The sequence below is a fragment of the Myotis myotis genome, unplaced genomic scaffold (assembly GCF_014108235.1).
Source record: "Myotis myotis isolate mMyoMyo1 unplaced genomic scaffold, mMyoMyo1.p scaffold_m19_p_2, whole genome shotgun sequence".
Taxonomy (NCBI): Eukaryota; Metazoa; Chordata; class Mammalia; order Chiroptera; family Vespertilionidae; genus Myotis; species Myotis myotis.
In genome coordinates, this window is record NW_023416324.1 from 207,597,118 (window position 1) to 207,615,801 (window position 18,684).

The 18,684-nt window shown below is 44.4% G+C and overlaps 1 protein-coding gene across 20 annotated transcripts in view; it reads right to left on the reverse strand.

Moving 5' to 3' along the window:
• Nucleotides 1-18,684, reverse strand: part of PCNT (pericentrin) — a 90,223-nt gene that overhangs the window by 21,286 nt on the left and 50,253 nt on the right. For 17 of the 20 annotated variants that reach the window (XR_004973867.1, XR_004973866.1, XR_004973868.1 and 14 more), the window contains 12 exons: nucleotides 17,393-17,622; nucleotides 16,701-16,817; nucleotides 16,568-16,588; nucleotides 15,642-15,848; nucleotides 13,352-13,522; nucleotides 12,917-13,069; nucleotides 11,661-11,753; nucleotides 7,566-8,471; nucleotides 6,540-6,731; nucleotides 4,017-4,742; nucleotides 2,569-2,671; nucleotides 1,112-1,266 (listed from right to left, as the gene is read on the reverse strand). Coding sequence is in view for 17 of the 20 variants with exons in the window: in XM_036347857.1 (XP_036203750.1) it covers nucleotides 1,112-1,266; nucleotides 2,569-2,671; nucleotides 4,017-4,742; nucleotides 6,540-6,731; nucleotides 7,566-8,471; nucleotides 11,661-11,753; nucleotides 12,917-13,069; nucleotides 13,352-13,522; nucleotides 15,642-15,848; nucleotides 16,568-16,588; nucleotides 16,701-16,817; nucleotides 17,393-17,622 (3,074 nt within the window). In the remaining 3 variants the exon portion in view is untranslated. The remainder of the gene's footprint in view (nucleotides 1-1,111; nucleotides 1,267-2,568; nucleotides 2,672-4,016; nucleotides 4,743-6,539; nucleotides 6,732-7,565; nucleotides 8,472-11,660; nucleotides 11,754-12,916; nucleotides 13,070-13,351; nucleotides 13,523-15,641; nucleotides 15,849-16,567; nucleotides 16,589-16,700; nucleotides 16,818-17,392; nucleotides 17,623-18,684) is intronic. The other 3 variants (XM_036347853.1, XM_036347854.1, XM_036347856.1) reach the window with 3 other exon arrangements.

Here is an 18,684-nt window from a genome sequence, read left to right on the forward strand (position 1 = left end):
TACAAGAGCACACGCATTTGAAAAAGAAGGAAAAGCAGCTTGAAAGCACTCATCCATTCACTGTCCTGCCCTCGCCAGGAACGCTCGCTGGGGCCGCCTGCACAGTACTCGCATGGCCTTCATCGAAGAGCAGAACCTACTGTCCTGTGAGGTTTTCAAACTTTCCTCCCCCATAACCGTCAGAAACAGCAGGGAACTGGTTTTGAAAGAGTGAATTTCTATATAAGCCCCTCCAAGGATGACTCCCATGATGGAGCCATCCCATCGGTTCCTGCACAGTGAACATCATCCTTCCCCGAAGCCTGAGAGCAGCTCAGGGTAGGGCCTCGGGCCAACTTCTATGGAGAGGTCATGAAGACTCCGAAGACTCCATGGACTTTCCTGGCTCTCCTGGGACCACAGCTGCCATACTATGAGGAAGCCCCATGGGAGGTGTGTACATAAGTCCCAGCTGATGGGTGATACCTCAGGGGACAAGGTGCCTGCAGATGGAATGGCTAAATCATGGGGGTGTCCCGACACAGGGTGCAAAGAAACAGTTCCAACAGATTGGCCCTGAGTCCCTGCCCACAGGTCTGTGATAACAAGAGAGGGCCGTTTACTATAGAGCAGCGGTTCTCAACCTGTGGGTCGTGACCCCTTTGGGGGGTCGAACGACCCTTTCACAGGGGTCACCCAAGACCATCGGAAAACACATATATAATTACATATTGTTTTTGTGATTAATCACTATGCTTTAATTATGTTTAATTTGTAACAATGACATTGGGGGCCACCACAACATGAGGAACTGTATGAAAGGGTCGCGGCATTAGGAAGGTTGAGAACCACTGCTATAGAGCAATGGGGAACTGGGACACGCATGCTGGCCATCTATGTCCTGCCCAAAGAGGCTGAGCGAGGAGGAAGGCGGCTTCCCAAAGCTGTCCTCGTGGAGAAGCTGGTGATAGGATCAGTACACTCCTCACATGAGGCACAAAGGTAGGACAGAGCTGAAGCTCAGCTCTCTGAGCAGAGCATGATCCTCATGCAATACTTGGAGGCCAATGGCGCAGAGTGGGCCAGAGATGGAGCCATCAGCACACCTCGCCCTGCTCCCACCACCCATTACCTTAACTTGTTTTGGGTGGACTTCCTTCTCCTTCATGGCTTCCAGTGGCTGTTGGAAGCTTCCTGAGGCGGGGGACGGCACTGCAGGACTAACACTGGGAGTTTCAAGTCCTCCTGAACCTTGGTTTAGTGTCTCTCCACACCCGAAGCCATTACCTAAATAAAACACCACCAAATCAGTGTCTGAAACTGCAATTCTATCAGGGGCATTCCTGGGGATGCTCTGCAGAGTGCTGAGGGGTGTCAGACCCCCCACTGGCCTGTGCCATGTGAGGCTGCGCCTGGAAACACCCAGATGCCTATAGCTGCAATCTTCTCCCTGAAAAAAACATCAATGAACCACAAAGATGGTAAAAATATTTTAATAAAAACTTTAGATGAGATCTACATACATTAAGAAAAAGTGTCTTTTGCATGTTTAAAATATTAATGTTCATGATTTGAACATAAATCTTCAGATATTTCAGTCACTTTCACACAGATGTTGATGTGTGTCTCCTCATCCCCGAGAGATAGAACCCACAGGACTCTGCAGAGCAAGTGCCACAGCCAAAAGACACACACAAACCCAAGGACGGGGTAAAGGCAGGTAAGAACCCAGACACTGAGGATAAAGAGAGAGGACAGGAGGTAGAAGATGCCAACAGCAAGGACAGGTTGGGAGCAGGTGGACAAGCAGCAGATATCTGGGTAGGAAAAGCCCTAAAATCAGCCATCAGGGCTGGGGAACCCTGAACCTGGTCTAGAATTAGAGGCTCCCGTAACCTCTGTCAAATGCAGGGGTGGGAACCTTTTTTCTGCCAAAGGCCACTTGGATATTTATAACACCATTCATGGGCCATACAAAATTATCAACTTACAAATTAGCCTGCTATATTTGGTCAAACATTTAATTAGCTCGCCCCTAATGCCTTGGCAGGGCAAGACCAAGTGATTTCGCAGGCCTTATACGGCCCACGGGCCGGATGTTCACACCCCTGATCTAATGGGAAGGGGTCCTCAAATCAGAATTCAGAATCTTTCAGAAGCTCATAGGCCCCAGACCCATTCCTGAGCCCTGCAACCAGCAGCCAGTTCAGGAGGCTGGAAGCATGAGCTCTGCAAAATGGAGGGGGCACCTGATGGAAAAGCAGCTTCCGACCTTCTGTCTGCTCCTTCCCACAGCACCCGCGTGGGGCAAGGAGAACTTCGGGGGTGCTGGCAAGGCCTTTGGAACTGAGCTTCCTGAGAGAGTGCAGGCCAGCTTGCTAAGTCATCCAGGTTCTCAAACAGGCTGAGCAATGTTCAAACACAGAAGACAGAGAGAAATGGAAATAAAGGAGAAAGATAGGCAGTACACACAGCAAACCAGGTAAATGTCAGCACTGGGGAATCTGTGAAGGATATGCAGGAATTCTCAGTGCTTTTTGGACTCTGAAACTGTAAAAATAAAGTTTTTAAAAAAGATGAAGAACTCACTGTTTTCACTTCCATTGCTTTTGCCTTCTAACCCAAGAGGAGATGATCTTGACTTTTCTTGAGAATCAAGAGACGTTATGATAAAATCCTCAACATCTTTCTCCTGTTCAAATAGGTAGAATTTTAAATGATTATAAAATAACTTATTACATCATGGAATTGAACTTGCCTGACAGAAACATTCTGAGGCCTGAATTTATCATCTTCCCACAAAGAATCCAAATAAAAGTGTTCAAACCTTATGGATATATTTGAGGTCACATGCTTCTAATAATGTAATCAAATTCACCCACAGTGCTCTAGGAATAGTTTAAACAAGTCATTAACAAATATTTCAGATTACGCCCTAGCCGGTTTGGCTCACTGGATAGAGCATCAGCCTGCGGACTGATGGATCCCAGGTTCGATTCCGGCCAAGGGCACATGCCTGGGTTGCGAGCTCGATCCCCGGTGGGGGGTGTGCAGGAGGCAGCCGATCAATGATTCTCTGATCAATGTTTCTCTCTCATCATTGATGTTTCTATCTCTCTCTCCTTCTCCCTTCCTCTCTGAAATCATAAAGAAATATATTAAAAAAAAAAAAATTCAGATTAAAGTACTTTTGTATGAAATGGTAGAATATAATACTCCAAATAAAACATATATCCTAATTTACTTTTTATTTGCTCTAACTCAAGATAAAATACCACGCCCTAACCGGTTTGGCTCAGTGGATAGAGCATCGGCCTGTAGTCTGAGGGGTCCCAGGTTCGATTCTGGTCAAGGGCATGTACCTTGGTTGCAGGCACATCCCCAGTAGGGGGTGTGCAGGAGGCAGCTGATTGATGTTTCTCTCTCATTGATGTTTCTAACTCTCTATCCTCTCCCTTTCTCTCTGTAAAAAATCAATAAAATATATTTTAAAAAAAGATAAAATACCAAAACCGTTAGGAAAGATATAATCTAACAAAAATAATAAACTGAAGTGTTCCTGAAATTAATTAGCATTACACATGGAACCTGTTAAATATGCAATACAACCAAAAATAAATCTAAAAAACATTCTAAATAAAAAACCCATATGCAAACTACTACAGTGTATGACTGTACTTCTCAAAATCAATATTAGTTAAGAAACTTAGTGTCCCCCCGCAAGAAAAAAAAACTTAGTCCTAACGATGCATCTCACATACTTCCAAAAATCACTTAAGTGTCTCAATGTTCACATTACAGTGGATTAGGGTTAGTCCTGCAGAAAGCTGACCATCCCTACACATAGCTGACCAGGGGACTGTGAGGAGCTCATCCACACCCGGCCCAGAGGCCTGCAGGAGGTGAACCAACAATGGCTGCCGCTGTGACACCGCGGGCCATGTAGACACAGTCCCATGGGAACACACTGGGGCCCTGGGCACCAAACAGACATTGAAGCAGGACAGCACCCACAGCACCCAGGGAAGCCAACCTACCACAACCATACGATGCACATGAGGATCAGCGGAAGGAGCCCTGTCTGCGGCCAACGAAGACTCTGCCCAACAAGGGGCCTTTTCTGGTGCTGACCCACCAAGGGAACAAAGCAGCCCCGACTGGTCAGCCTGGAGCATTGAGGCATTTGTCCTTTCCCTCAAGGAGATATCCAGGCTGTGCTGGCTCAGGACGTCCAAGCAGGGTGTCAGGGGCAGGCTGGGTGGTGGCTCGAGCATTGAGTCCTTCCTGACAACCTCAGGGGAGCTCCAGGAGGACAGGTCCATCGCACTGAGTGCATTCTTCAAGGGCTCAGCCTCCTCAGTGTAGGTTAAGTCACGGGAGCTACTCGGCAAGCTCACCTGTAAACAAAGTGACCCATCCTGCAAATCTACCTTGTCTTCCATGGGAACATTTGGCATTTCATTTCTTATCAATGAGTCCTGATTTCCAATAATGTCAATTACATCCTGTGTAATTTTATTGCTATTAAATTCATCAACAGGAGGCAATTTCTCAGTTTCTTCACCATTACTGGAACTACCATTCAAACTGTTTTCTAAAACATGAGAAAATGCCAATGGCTGTTGAGAGTTGAAATCCTCTGTCTCAATGTTCTGGAAGTTCATAGAATATACCAGACGGTTCAGTTTTTCTTGAAGCTGTTTCACCTGAGTTATGAGATCAACTTTCTGCAGCTTAAAACACTCCCGTAGTTTTTCTTTATCCTACAGGTGAGATAGAACATGCATACAGAAAAATAACTGCATTATATGCTGTAACATTTGTCTGTCAGCCAGTTTTATGAGCCAATTTCAGAGACTGAGAAATTAAGCATGAGATTCCATGATGAGCCCTTTGGTCCCTCTAAACTGTTAAGATTTCAAATTTTAAAAAAGACAGAATCAAGGCTTAAAGCTCTGTGCCTAAAAGGTAACTGTTGGAGAGGATTCTGGAAAGATGGCACAGCAGAAAGTACAAGAGTCTGTCTCCCCACCTGGACATCAACTGCACTGGCAGGATCTTATCTGATGGAATATAGTCAAACCTCAGTTCTTAAACATCTCCTATCTCACAATTCACTTCTCAACCCAACAAACCTTTCATGCTCCTCCTTAGATGATCAGTCACACATCTCTCAGGTGACAAAGAGAGAATGCATGAGTGAATCAGTTTACCAGTAAATCTCATGTTAACATCTCAATACAAAGGAGACAACCAGTATTCAAAATCTTCCAATGAAACAAAGCTGTGGATCTGACAGCTTCACTGGTGAATTCTATCAAACATTTAAAGAACTGATATTAATCTTTCTCAAACATTTCCCATAAACTGAAGGAGCACCAGGCTCAGAGGGCTTCACTGGTAATTCTACCAAACATTTAAGGAAGAAACTATACCAGTTCTCTACAGTCTCTTTCATAGGACAGAAGCAAAGGGAATGCCTCTTAGCTCATTCTATGAGGCATTACCTTGATACGAATGCCAAACAGTACAAGAAATGAAAGCTATAAACCAATGTTCCTTATGAACATTCATGCAAAAATACTCAACAAAATACTAGAAAATTGAATTCAACTGAATTTTAAAGGATTATATACCACAAGCAAGTGGTATTCATTACCGGAAATGCAAGGGTAGTTCAACATAGGAAAATCAATGTACTATACCACATTAACAAAATGAATGAAAAAAATCACACAATTGATGCACAAAAAGCATTTGACATAATTTAACACCCTTTCTTGATAAAATCATTCAACATGACTAGGAATAGAAAGAAACAATCTTAACATAATAAAAACCATACATGAGAGACAGTGAAAATCATATTCAATGGTGATAGACTGAAAGCTTTTCAACTAAGAACAAGGAAAGAACGTCCACTTTCACCACTTCTCTTCAACATAGTAGTGGAAGTCCTAGCCAGAACAATTAGGCAAGAAAAATAAATTAAAGATATCCAAATTAGAAAGAAGTAAAACTATCTATGTTCATAGATTATATGGTCTTATATGTAGAAAACCCTGAAGATACCATATTAAAAAAAACAGTTAAAATTATAAAACTCAGTTGCATTTCTCTACGCAAACAATGAATAATCTGAAAAGGAAATTAAAAAAACAAATCCAGACTGGTCACTGTGTGCTCAACCTATGAACCAGAATGTTCGATTGCTGGTCAGGGCACATGCCCGTGTTGCGGGCTTGATCCCCAGTAGGTGGTGTGAAGGAGGCAGCCCATTGCTAATGTTGCGCTCTTATTGATGTTTCTGTCTCTCTATCCCTCTCCCTTCCCCTCTCTCTCTGAAAATCAGTAAAAACATATTAAAAACAAACAAAAAAACTAGCTCCTAGAGTGCCTAAATGAAACGTGTAGGACATTTCAAAGCAAATCTGAATAGCTATGAGAATATGATAGATTCAGAAGAAAACATGTCACTGTCTACCGTCTACGCAGTGCGTGTGTCCCCTCAACAAAATGCCAGAGAGAATGCCTGTCTCTCCTGAAACGGGCCTAAGTACCTTCACTGTCCCTGATGCTTTGCCATAGTCCTCAGCACTCAAGTGCATTTCATTTTTCACAAGGAGCAGCTCAGACTCCAGCTGCCTCTGGCAGACCGTGAGCATCGACATCATGCTGTCCTGTTTGTGGAGACCGGTGTGGTTTACTGTCACCAGGGCTTTGGCAGGCTGCAGATCATCTTTCACTGGACTCTACAGTAAGAGGAAGAAAACAATGACCATGCTATAAAGATTATACTAAACACACGGAAGGTCAGAAATGCAGGGAGGCCAGCTGCAGGGTGGCCTCAGCTCTGGGAGCTCTAAAGCGTGAGACCAGAACCATGCTGCCATCCTGCTGTCTGCTCATAAACCACAATGGGACAAGATGTGCTGGAGGCTGAGGGCTCCGAGGGCACAGGTGCCAACTGTGGTAGAATGGGGTGCACTCAACACAGAACCCCAAGCTGATGGGGGGTCAGAACTCTACTCAAACATAAACTGAAGCATGTCCCCCGCCCCCCAAAATGAGCTTGAAACATTTTGCACTGAAAATGCTGATAAAGGGTAAACCATTTGATTCCACATCTAATACATGGTTGAGCTCCATATCACTGAGTGTTCCCTATCAAAAAAAGAAGTGTTTTAAAAAGCTTTAATAACTTACAGCAATAATAAGTTTAAAATTGTACAAAATAGCAAGACCCAGCCTAATCTCACTGCATACATGTGTCCTAACTTAAGGTTCTATAGATCCTAAATGGCAAGGGCCTCAGCCAGCACAAGCTGCAGACTCACTTCCCCTCCCAGGCATGAGCCACCCATTGGAAACTGCCCACCACAGAGAGGAGAGTCATCAATTAAAACAGAAACAGAAGAGAAGAGTAAGAAAAGTAATTGTTTCCTCAGAGAACCCCCAACTCCTTCTGGTCCAGCCCAGTGCTCCACCTCCAGCTGCTTGCGTCAGGGCCTCCTGCAGGCACCAAGTACACTCCAGCTCTCTGCACACAGACTGCACCTGTGGGACTACAGGGGAACCAGGCCCACCTGTGGATCATCGCCTTGACCCCGGGAGGCCACAGGTAGCTGCCTGCCACCCACATTCTGTTCCGACTCTTCATCACACAAGGTCTCGTCACTCCTGGCCACCTGTCCCTGGAAGCTGCCGTTTACACGATGAAGCACAGCGGCCCCACACGCCTGCTGCTTATCCAGCTCCTTCTGGCACCTCAGAAACCGCTGGTTCAGTGCCTGCAGCTGGTGGCTGAGGCGGACACACTGCACGCGGAGCCGCTTCAGCTCAGGGGGCTCGTGTGTGGCCCCCAGGGGCTGCTGCTCCAGGGTGCGGCAGAGGCAGGTGAAGGCCAACAGGATGGCCTCCAGTTCTGTGGAGTGGGCTGCGCGCCTTCTGTTTATAGCCTCAATTTCCAAATCCCTCTGGGCAATCTCTGCATCCTTTGCTTTGAGTGTAGCCTCAAATTCTTGAATCTGAGAGGCCAAGCTCTGGACCTCAGCCTCCCGGAGGGTAGCGCTGGACTTCAACTGGGCCAGCTGCCTCGCAGCAGCCTCCTCTGCAACCCGCAGGCGCTGCTGCAGAGCCTCCAGGGCCTGGCCATGCTGGTGCTCCTGCTCAGCCAGCAGCTGGCTCAGGGCCTCCTTGGCCTCAAGCGCATCCTGGAGCTCGGCCTGCAGTGTGGCCTGGGCCTCAGCTCCCTCAGCCTGCAGGCGGCACAGCCCACGCTCCAGCTCGCTCTGGAGGTCCTCAGCTTGGCTGTCACTGAGCTCATGCCTGGCAGGCCCCCCGAGGGACAGCTCTTGCTGCAGCTTCTCGATGACCTCGTGCAGTTGCTCAATTTCCTCTGCTTTATCCTTCTGCAGCCGCTCCTGGTTCTCCTGCAAAGTCTCAATAATGGACTTCAGCTCCTCGACTTCAGAGCTTCTACTATACATAACCTGCAGAAAGAGCACGTTTCAGAGGCAAACTACATAAATGCCTTCAGAATCCCCTCTCAACTTACAGCTATGAATTTGCTGTCAGAAGTAGAGGCGTCACACACTGTTGATGGGAATGCAAAATGGTACTATGGAAAACAGTATGGCAGCTCCTCAAAAATTAAAAATAGAACTACCATATGATCCAGAAATTCCACTTCTGAGTATTTATTCAAAAGAACTAAAATCAAGATTTCAAAGAGAAATTAGCACCCCAGAATCATTGCACTACTGTTCACAAAAGCCAAGATTCACAACCTAAATGTCCATTGATGAATGAATGAAGAAAATGTATATGCATTCAATAGAATATTATTCAGCCTGAAAAACAGAAATCCTGCAATATATCACCACATGGATAAAACCTGAAGACATACTAATAAGCCAGTCACAGAAAAACAAATACTACATCATCGCACTGATATGAGGTATTTAAAACTAGAGGCCTGGTGCATGAATTTGTGCACTGGTAGGGCCCAGCTGGCCCGCCCCGATGGGGGCCATTAGGGGTGGGCTGGCCAGGGTGAGGGGATGCAGGCAGTTTGCCGGCCAGCCCCTCCCCCGATCAGGGTGCAGGGGCTGCTTGGAGGCGGGGCCAGCCAGGGTGAGGGGCCACAGGTGTTCCAGTCGTTCTGCCATTCGGTCAATTTACCCTTTTATTATATAGGGTAGTCACACTCACAGAATCAAAGACTAGTATGGTGGTTACCAGGGGCTAGGAGAGAGGGGAAAATGGGAAACTGCTAATCAATGGGCATACACTTTCAGCTATGCAACGTGAAGAAGTTCTAGAGATCTGCTGTACAAGATTGTGCCTATAGTTAACAATATTGTACACTTATACAAAACAGCTGTAAGAACTAACAACACCAAACAACTGTTAATATATAAAAAATTCCCAAAATGCTGCACCCCAACTACGTAACTATCTCAAAAGAACATCCCGTTGCTGCTGGGCAGCTCATCAGACACTCCACTTGAGGCTGCTGGGCACTGCCACAGAGCCCAGCCATCTTTTGTCAGAATTTTGAGGAAGCTCTAACTTGGCCACTTCTCAGTCAATGACACCTTCATACTAATATTTTGCCACCTTTTAAATGTGTATTTAATTAATATTTAAACAACTCTGATTTGATTTTCCTAAAGGGAGAATTTAGAATTTAGGTGTCATTCTGATTTTTTTTAAATATATTTTTATTGATTTCAGAGAGGAAGGGAGAGGGACAGAGATAGAAACATCACTGATGAAAGAGAATCATTGATTGGCTGCGTCCTGCATGCCCCACACTGGGGATCAAGCCCACAACCAGAGCATGTGGCCTGACTGGGAATCGACCCTGACCTGCTGGTTCATAGGTCGATGCTCAACCACTGAGCCATGACGACTGGCCTAAAAAAAAATCAATGAAAAAAATATTCTCAGGTGGGAATTAAAAAATAAATAAATACATGCATAAATATGTAAGAAAAGAAAATAATTTTAAAAATCCAAAATAAATAAGGAACTCATGCAACCAAAACAAACAATCCAATGAAAAAATGGACAGTGGACCTGAATAGACACTTTCTCCCAAAAGACATACAGATGGCCAATAGACATATGAAAAGATGTTCAATGTCACTAATTGTAAGAGAAATGCAGATTAAAACCACAATGAGATCATCACCTAAAACCTGTCAGAATGGCTATCATCAATAAATCCACAAATAACAACTGTTGGTGAGGATGTGGAGAAAAGGGAACCCTCATGCACTGTTGGTGAAAATGTAAATTGGTGAAGCCACTATGGAGAACAGTATGGAGGTTCCTCAAAAAAAAAAAAAATGAATAGTATTAGAGATGCCATATGATCCAGCAATCCCACTTCAGGGTATTTATCCGAAAAACAAAAAACAAAACACACACAAAAAAATAGTAATTCAAAAAGATATATGCACCCCTATGTTAACTGCAGCATTATTTACAATAACCAAGACATGGAATCAAGATATGGAAGTGGAGTATTTGGGCTTTTTTGGTGTTAAGCTGTATGAGTTTCTTATTTATTTTGGATATTAATTCCTTATTGGATGTATGATTTGTCCATCAATAGACGATTGGATAAAGAAGATGTATGTTACTCGGCAATAAAAAAGAATGAAATCTTGCAATTTGTGACAATATGGATGGACCTAGAGGGTATGATGCTGAGTAAAATAAGTCAGACAGAAAAAGGCAAATACCATATGATTTCACTTATATGTGGGATTTAAAAAGCAAAATAAATGAACAAACAGAAATAAATTCATAGATAGAACAAACTGGTGGTCACCAGGTGAGAGGAGGGTTTGGGCTGGAGGGCTGAGTGAAAAAAGTGAAGAGATTAAGAAGTACAAGCTTACAGAATAGTCATGGAGATATAAAGTACAGCATAAGAAATATAATCAATAACGTTGTAATAACTCTGTATGGTGCCACATGGGTAGTACACTTATCAGGGGGATCGCTTCAAAAGGTATTTAAATGCCTAATCACTATGTTGTACACCTGAAACTAATATAATGCTGTATGTCAAATATATTTGAAAAATAACATTTTAATAATTAGTTGCTAGTTTTAAAGGCATTCCTCAAGCCTGGCCAATGTGGTTCAGTGGTTGAGCATCGACCTATGAACCAGGAAATCACAGTTCGATTCCCAGTCAAAGCACATGTCCAGGTTGTGGGCTTGATCCCCAGTAGGGGGCATGCAGGAGGTAGCTGATCAATGATTCTCATCATTGATGTTTCTATCTCTCTCTCCCTCTCCCTTCCTCTCTGAAATCAATAAAAATATATTAAAAAATAAAAAATGAAGGCATTCCTCAAAGTAACACAAAATAATATTCTTAAATTTTGCCAAATATATACTAGTAAGATACCAACACAGATCATTAATATCTCAATAGCCTCTGTCACAGTGAAATTTGGAGACACAAAAAACTGCAGACAAAACTTCTTTTTACTCTAACAGCTGCCTCAGTCCGTATACCCTCTATCAAAATTAATCGGAAAAGCCATTATACACTTTATGTAGTATCACCCCAGAGGTCTCTGTTGATCCAAGATCACACTTATAAACTATTAAGAACATAATGCCCAAGATACCTTCATGCCAAAAGGACCACCTACCTCGCTGAGAGCGCCACTTCCCATCCCAGCCAGCTGTGCCTCCAGCTGCTCACTCATACACAGTATCTCCTTTTCTTTGTTTTGCAGAAATGCCTATTGAAATGATAATAATAAAAAAATAATGACGCCAACAAAGCCTTACTATGGAAACCGTCCCCAGGCCTTGCAGACATAAACTATCCTAATAAATCAGCCTGTAGTTTCAAATACTAACACTCAATTTGAAAATGTTTTCCTATTAAAGTGATTTCTATTTAAAGTGACATATTAGTTTGGTTTTCTAAAATTAGTTACACATTTCTCCAGGAAATTTGTTTAAAGCAGGCATGTCAAACTCACAGGCGGCGGGTTGTATGACTCGTTTAAATGTGGCCTGCCGGCTGCAAGTTCGACATGTTTGGTTTAAAGCAACCAGCAAAGAGTAAGTAAAGCCCGTTCTTATATGCTCCTCATCTAGTAATTAAGGATGAGTTCCCACGGAGAAGATAAGCAGTGATTCTAGAACCGGCCTAAAACTCATTTTCACTGAAGATATTCTAAATTGTGCAGTTGCAAGCCTTTGGGAGGATTAGGCACAAATGACACAGACCTGAGGATTTCTTTCAATGCTATCAGTTCACTAATCAAACAATTGCCAGGTTGGCATCATAGGACACTATTTTAAACTCAATGTATTTCAAGGCCATCTTTTAAGATTATGTTTACTTTACATCTTTGATTATCATGTCCACTATATAAGGGCTGTTTTTCTTTTTTGCTTGAAAAGCACAATTACATTAAGATAACAGAGAAGATTTAAAAACAGACATTTTTCCATCCTGAGCGGGCACCCTGGTAATAGCCAGAGCAGGGCCACCGTTCCCAAGTTATGATTCGTTTCCTGGGCAGTTAGGGAAGTGCCTCTCCTACAAGCAGCCTTCAAGACATGTCTGTCATCAGTGCTGCAAACTAAAAGCAAGAGTTTGGTGTGGAGGTGAAAGCAGGTGAACTTCCCCAGTCAAGGTGACTCTGGCTTTCCACTCATGATTCCGAGAAGCTGCCTCCACACTACACTTTCTCGAGCCGCCAACCTCAGTACAGACACAAGTCAGGCACATTCTGAAATCACCTGCCAGAGCAGGGTCCTCTCTCTTCAGAAGGAAGCCTCACGTCTTCTGGGAAGGTCTGAGGTACCCATGTAAATGATGGTTCCCATGTTGGGCTGCAGCACTTAACCGAGAGAAACATAGATGACAAGGTGGGTCTGGTCACATTACCTTCAAACTGGCATTCTCTTCTTGTAGTTCTCTGACGCTGATGGCAGCATGGCTGTTCTGCAGGTCTAATTTTAAGTTTAGATGTAGTACTTCTTCATTTTTATTAACTAAGTCATCTTTAATCTTTTCTAATTGTTCTTTTAAGTCCAAAACCTTTCAGTGAAACAAATGAAGGTAAACATTAAAAATTACCTAATATTCTAAATGATTTAATAATAATTAAAATCATGCTAAAAGATTTGAAAGTACATGCCAAAAAAAATTACTACTATCCTATAACCCACATAAAAATGCTAAAATAACAAAGAATACGCAGCAGTTACCAACCCAATGAAGTTATCATTTGGACGTCCTGCCCTTTACACAGCAGTGCAGAGGACACGTGCCAGGCACTGAAGAGAGGAAACCACCCGTCCGATCTCTCCCTCCCCTTACCTCGCTTTCCCGCTGCAAGAGTGCCCTCTGCACGGCCTCTAACTGGATTTCTGGGCCCTCAGGGCAGCTGTCCACAGGAGGCACAGAGCATTTGCCCTCGTCTAGTTTAGACTGCAATGTGGACACCAGAAGCAAGTGACTCATCTGCTGTTGCTGTAATGCCTCTTTATCCTATTTAAGAAAAAATGAGATTTATTTTAGGCAAGTATTTTAAGACAGCATCACACCTGCACATACCACACCTGATCCCCAGACCCAGCCATGCTCCAGAGTAGAGATCTGCTTGGTGAAGGATGCAACCCCAAACAGAGAGCCACTGGTGGCCCTCGATTACACTGGAGGAACTGATCCTTAGTAATTATTCAACAAGGTACAAAATAGTCTCTAGACTGTTAGCAAATATAAAAAAACTGAAAAGAACTTGCCAAAGAACAGGGCGATGGGTGACAATATGCATACAAAGAATATTAACAGCCTGTTAAAAAGTTTTCAAAGAAAATTTAATATGGATAAAATCGTTACAGCCCATTGGCCCAACTTTGTGTAGGAAAAAAAGGTATTTCCTATACCCCGGCATCTAATAATTCAGTAAATGTTTACTTCGTGGGGGCAGGTAAAGGGGGTAGGACAGCAGCTTCAAGGAACTGTCCCCAAGTCAGCACCAAGTATCACTCCCCTCCAGGTGATGAAAGGAAGTGAAAGGAGGTGAAACTGGCCGGGTTGGTGTCCTGAGGTAAGAGCCAAGCTTGACTCCTTCAATAATTTTCATGGGCATTTTCAAGAACCTAACACACCTGATAAAACTAGCCTCCTTGAAGCAGGCTTTGTCTTAGGACAAAACCAATGATTCAAAAATAAAATTTCTCAAGGGGCATCACTTTTCATGTAACTTTTAACCTCCAGCTCATTAAATAAATGAAATGTCAGAAGTCTGGTTGCCTTTGAGGAAATGCTGAATGACCAGAAATGCCACAGGTCTCCTACCCTCAGGACAGCCCTCCAGCCTCATCCTAGTGTTCAGATACAAACAAAAGCATCCAAACACCACGAAAACTCACTGGAGGCATCTTCACTGGGGGAATTGACATAGTTACTAAATTCAAAAATGAAAATAATTGTAACTAGCACTAAGCATTTAATGAAATAACTTTCTTAAACCTAAAATCTTTAATATTTACTTTATGAAATTACTAAGGAGTACTATAAAAATTGTTATAAAATGCTATTACAGTAAATACGGTATTGTGATTTATAATATAAATATATGTATTGGTATTCACCTGATTCCTGGCACAGAACTCCTAAAACTCTTGGAATTATTCCTGAGTGATAAGAGTGACAAAGGTGTTTCACATCCATAACAAGCCCCTTCCAGCCACTCCTGAGTTTATGTTACTGAGGTGGATTTTAGAAAGCCCCAAGGTCACCTAAGGATGGTCGCCAGGGAACCAACAATGTGATTAAAAGGTTGGACTTTTAGTCCACCCCTGACCTCCAGGGAAGGTAGAAGGGCTGGAGGTCAAACCAATCACCAACAACAAATGATTTAATCAATCACACCTAGGTGATGGGGCCTCCAATAAAAACCCAAAGGACGGGAGTTCAGAGAGCTTCCAGGGTGGTGAACATATGAAGAAAAGGAGACAGGGGGCATCTGGACAGGCACAGAAGCCCCGTGTACCTTCCCCCACACCTCACCCAGTGGGTCTCTTCCATCACCTGTCCATGAGTTATATCCTGTATAACAAACAGGTGACCTACTAAGTAACATGTTTCTCTGAGTTCTGTGAGTGACACTAGCAAATTAGTAAAACCAAAGAAGGGGTTGTGGGGACCTCTGATCTATACAACCTGGACCTGGGATGGGCATCTGATGTGATAAGGGGTGAGAGGTTGAGCCCTTAACTTGTGGGGTCTGATGTTAACTCAGGAGGATGGTGTCAGAACTAAGTTCTAAGACACCCCATTGGAATCTGCTGATAACTGAACACTTGTTTGGTGTGGGGGAAACCCCTACACGCTTGGTGACCAGAAGTGTCACCCATGAAGTAATGCAGCAGAGAACTAATCGTGCAGGAGACCTACGAAGCATTTTTCCTTCAGAGCAAATAAAAGCCAAGAGGTCAGAGGGAATTCTGCCAGCAGTTGGTGTGAGGTCCTCCCTAACACAGTCTTCCTCGTGAAAAGGAGGGCCCACCTCGCCCGCCTGCCCCAAGCACCTCAGCGTTCTCAGAGTGATGAACCAACAACAGGGACCCGGACAGAATTCCACACAACATAGGGTGGTTACCTGTTGTAGTTCTTTCATAGCTTTCCTTTGCTTCTCCAGTTCTTCCTGGAGCTGGATCACTTTCCTCTTGGTATCAGCATTTGTCTCCTCCAGATGTTTTATTTCCTCTTCCTGGATCAACACTTGTCTATCTGCTAATTCTTTCTTCAACACCAATTCATTAAGTTCATCTGATTTTTCTCTCAGTTTTTCCTGTAACAATTCAACCTAAAACAAAAAAGAATGCTTGAAAAACACAATCGTTAAAAAAAACACCAACCATCTCCCAAATAAAAAAGTACCCAAGGCAATTCAGAGAACGCTGATCTTTTACGTGGCTTTGTAGACCTAGGCTGCAGAAAGAATTGGGCATTCTCTCAATAAAACACATAAAAATAAAAGCATAAAATTTGTTATTAAAATGAGTTTTGATAGTGAGGAATAGAATGCTACTCAGCAATAAAAAACAAGAATGAAGCAGAGATACAGCAACAACCTGGATGAATCTCCAGGCTGAGTGAAAAGCAATCCCCAAAGGCTGCCCACTGTGGTCCATTGTGTAACCATGCGGAAATAAGAAACCATTACAGGGATCTGCTTGAGAGCCCCGTGGGACTCGTCTGCACATCAACGTCCTGACTGTGACCTTGGGCTGGCTTCTGCAAGATGTCACCACTAGGAAAACTGGAAGAAGAGCACACAGGATCTGTGTGTCTTAATTCTCACACAACTGCGATTGAAACCACAGTTTTCTCAAAATAAGTTTAATTTTAAAAAAGAATAAACAAATTGACTACAGCCACCCCGCACAAGAGGAAGCAGACAGTTCCAGACTAAGCAGAAGGATGCGAGAAAAAGCAGCAAGACACAGAAGCAGGTGGGCCGCCGCCCATATGTCACATGCACCAGCCATGCAGGTAGACAGGGCACTGACAGAGGACACATACCTCCTCATCCAGTTGTGCCTGCTGTCATTGCCGTGTACATGGAAGGCAAAAATATTTTTAAAGATAAAGTTTAAAAACACTGTAACGAATCGCTCCCCCACACACGCCTGTAACCCATGGCAGGCTGACTTACATCCCTGTCGCGGGGGCCCCGGGCCTGCGGCTGGGCTGCCCGGTGAAGCAGCTCCTCCAGCCGCTGGATCTCCTGCTGGAACTCCTCCCGCTCATGCTCCCTCTCCACGGCCTGCTCCTGTCATGAGAGGCAGATTGTGGGGGTTGCTTACTGTGATGTCACTTCCCAATTGCACCCACTTCCCTCTGAAGGGAACCACTGAAAGGTATGAGATGGACAGAGAAGGCTCCAGGTCTGATGCTACAGCCTGAGCTTCCATTTCATACACATGGCCACTGCCCAGTACAATAGGCGCCTCGAATGGACATTGTGGGAAGGAGAGCTAAATGAGGAGGAGGGCCTTTCCAGGGGATGAGGGGAAGGCTTCTGAAATACTGAAAGGAAGAAAAGTCAGAAAGGGCAAATAGCGCAGGTCCAAACTGGCGCTAGGCACACAGGGCCTATAACTCACTGCAGGAGACTCCTGCCCAAGCCACTGAAAGGAGTGTGGCCACAAGACCAGGGGGTGTTCCCTCAGAATCCCATATCACAAATGTTGACAACGTCTGAACTACCTACCAAGAGACAAGGACATGTGAAGGTCTATTATACATTAATCTTCTCATCGGGCCATAGAAGCTTAATGACCTGGGAAGGGCCCAGGCTGGAAAGATGACTTTCAGGGAAGCAAACAGAATTCACAGAGCTCTTACATCCATGAACTGCCGCTGGCTGCGCAAGTGCTTGTCCAGGGACACCATCTGCTGCCGCAGGGCGCTGAGCTCCTCGGCCTGTGAGGCGCATGCTTGATGGCGTGAGAGCTGCTCTTCCAGCTCGGCCTCCAGGAGCTTCACCTGGGCAAGCAGAGTCGCCCGGTCTTTCTCACATTGCTGCCTGGTCTCCAACCGCTCTGTGGTGGCAGCTTCCACTTCCCTCCGAAGAGCTACAGTGGCAAAGAACAGAAGGGGAGCCTACAGCACGGGGCATGGCCCTGTGCTGCACCAGGAACACCAACATGTGCTTACTCACAGTGACGCTGCACAGCACAAGCCCCACATGACACCATGGCCAGCCTCCCTGGCAGCTCGAGACCCAGTCCTAGCCAGGGACTGGAGCACAAGGTCTCCAAGGCTTCCAGACTCCCCACAGATACGGCACGGATCTAACCTTCATTCCCTCTCCTCCTGCCGCACAGCCACCTCAAGATGAGGGAACGTATATCCCGCAAACCAACATGGGCCTGTGTTCTGTCAGACACCGAGCTCATGTCCTAACATAGCCGCAATGTAGCCAAATACCCACTGAAAATAAACTCAAGCACATTTGCAAAAATAAATAAATACATAAAATTTTAATATTGCAACCTTTACATGAAAATTGCCTAAAGTAAAAAATTTTCAAGAAAGCCTGAGAAGAATCCATCTTGGTGCTCCCAAATGACAGTATCAGGTAACTTTCTAGGAATTACACCTTCACATATAATCCCCAAATAGGGAAAAATAAAATGTAACTTAGGAGTCCTGTCTGAGGCCCGGCCAGTGTGCTCAGTGACTGAGTGTCGACTTTTGAATCAGGTGGTCATGGTTCAATTCCTGGTCAGGAAACATGCCTGGGTTGTGGGCTCGATCCCCAGTAGGAGACATGAAGGAGACAGCCAATCAATGATTCTCTCTCATCACTGATATTTCTATCTTTCTCTCCATACCCCTCCCTCTCTTTTAAATATATTTAAACAAAAAAATCCAATGCTTTTCTCTTTTCTTCTTTTTTAAACCCAATGCTAAAAAAAAAAAATAAAGTTCTGTCTGAGGGGACACAAGCCCTGATAAGCCACTAGCAGTAAAACACTCACTATGTGCCCAGGGCTGGGGTAGGATCTTGAAGGAAAAGGGTGACGCCCTCAGTGAATCAAAAGCCAAGTTAAATTCTGGGTGCGGCCCTGGCTGGTTTGGTTTAATGGTCAGCCTACGGACCAAAGGCACGTGGGTTCAATTCCCAGCCAAGG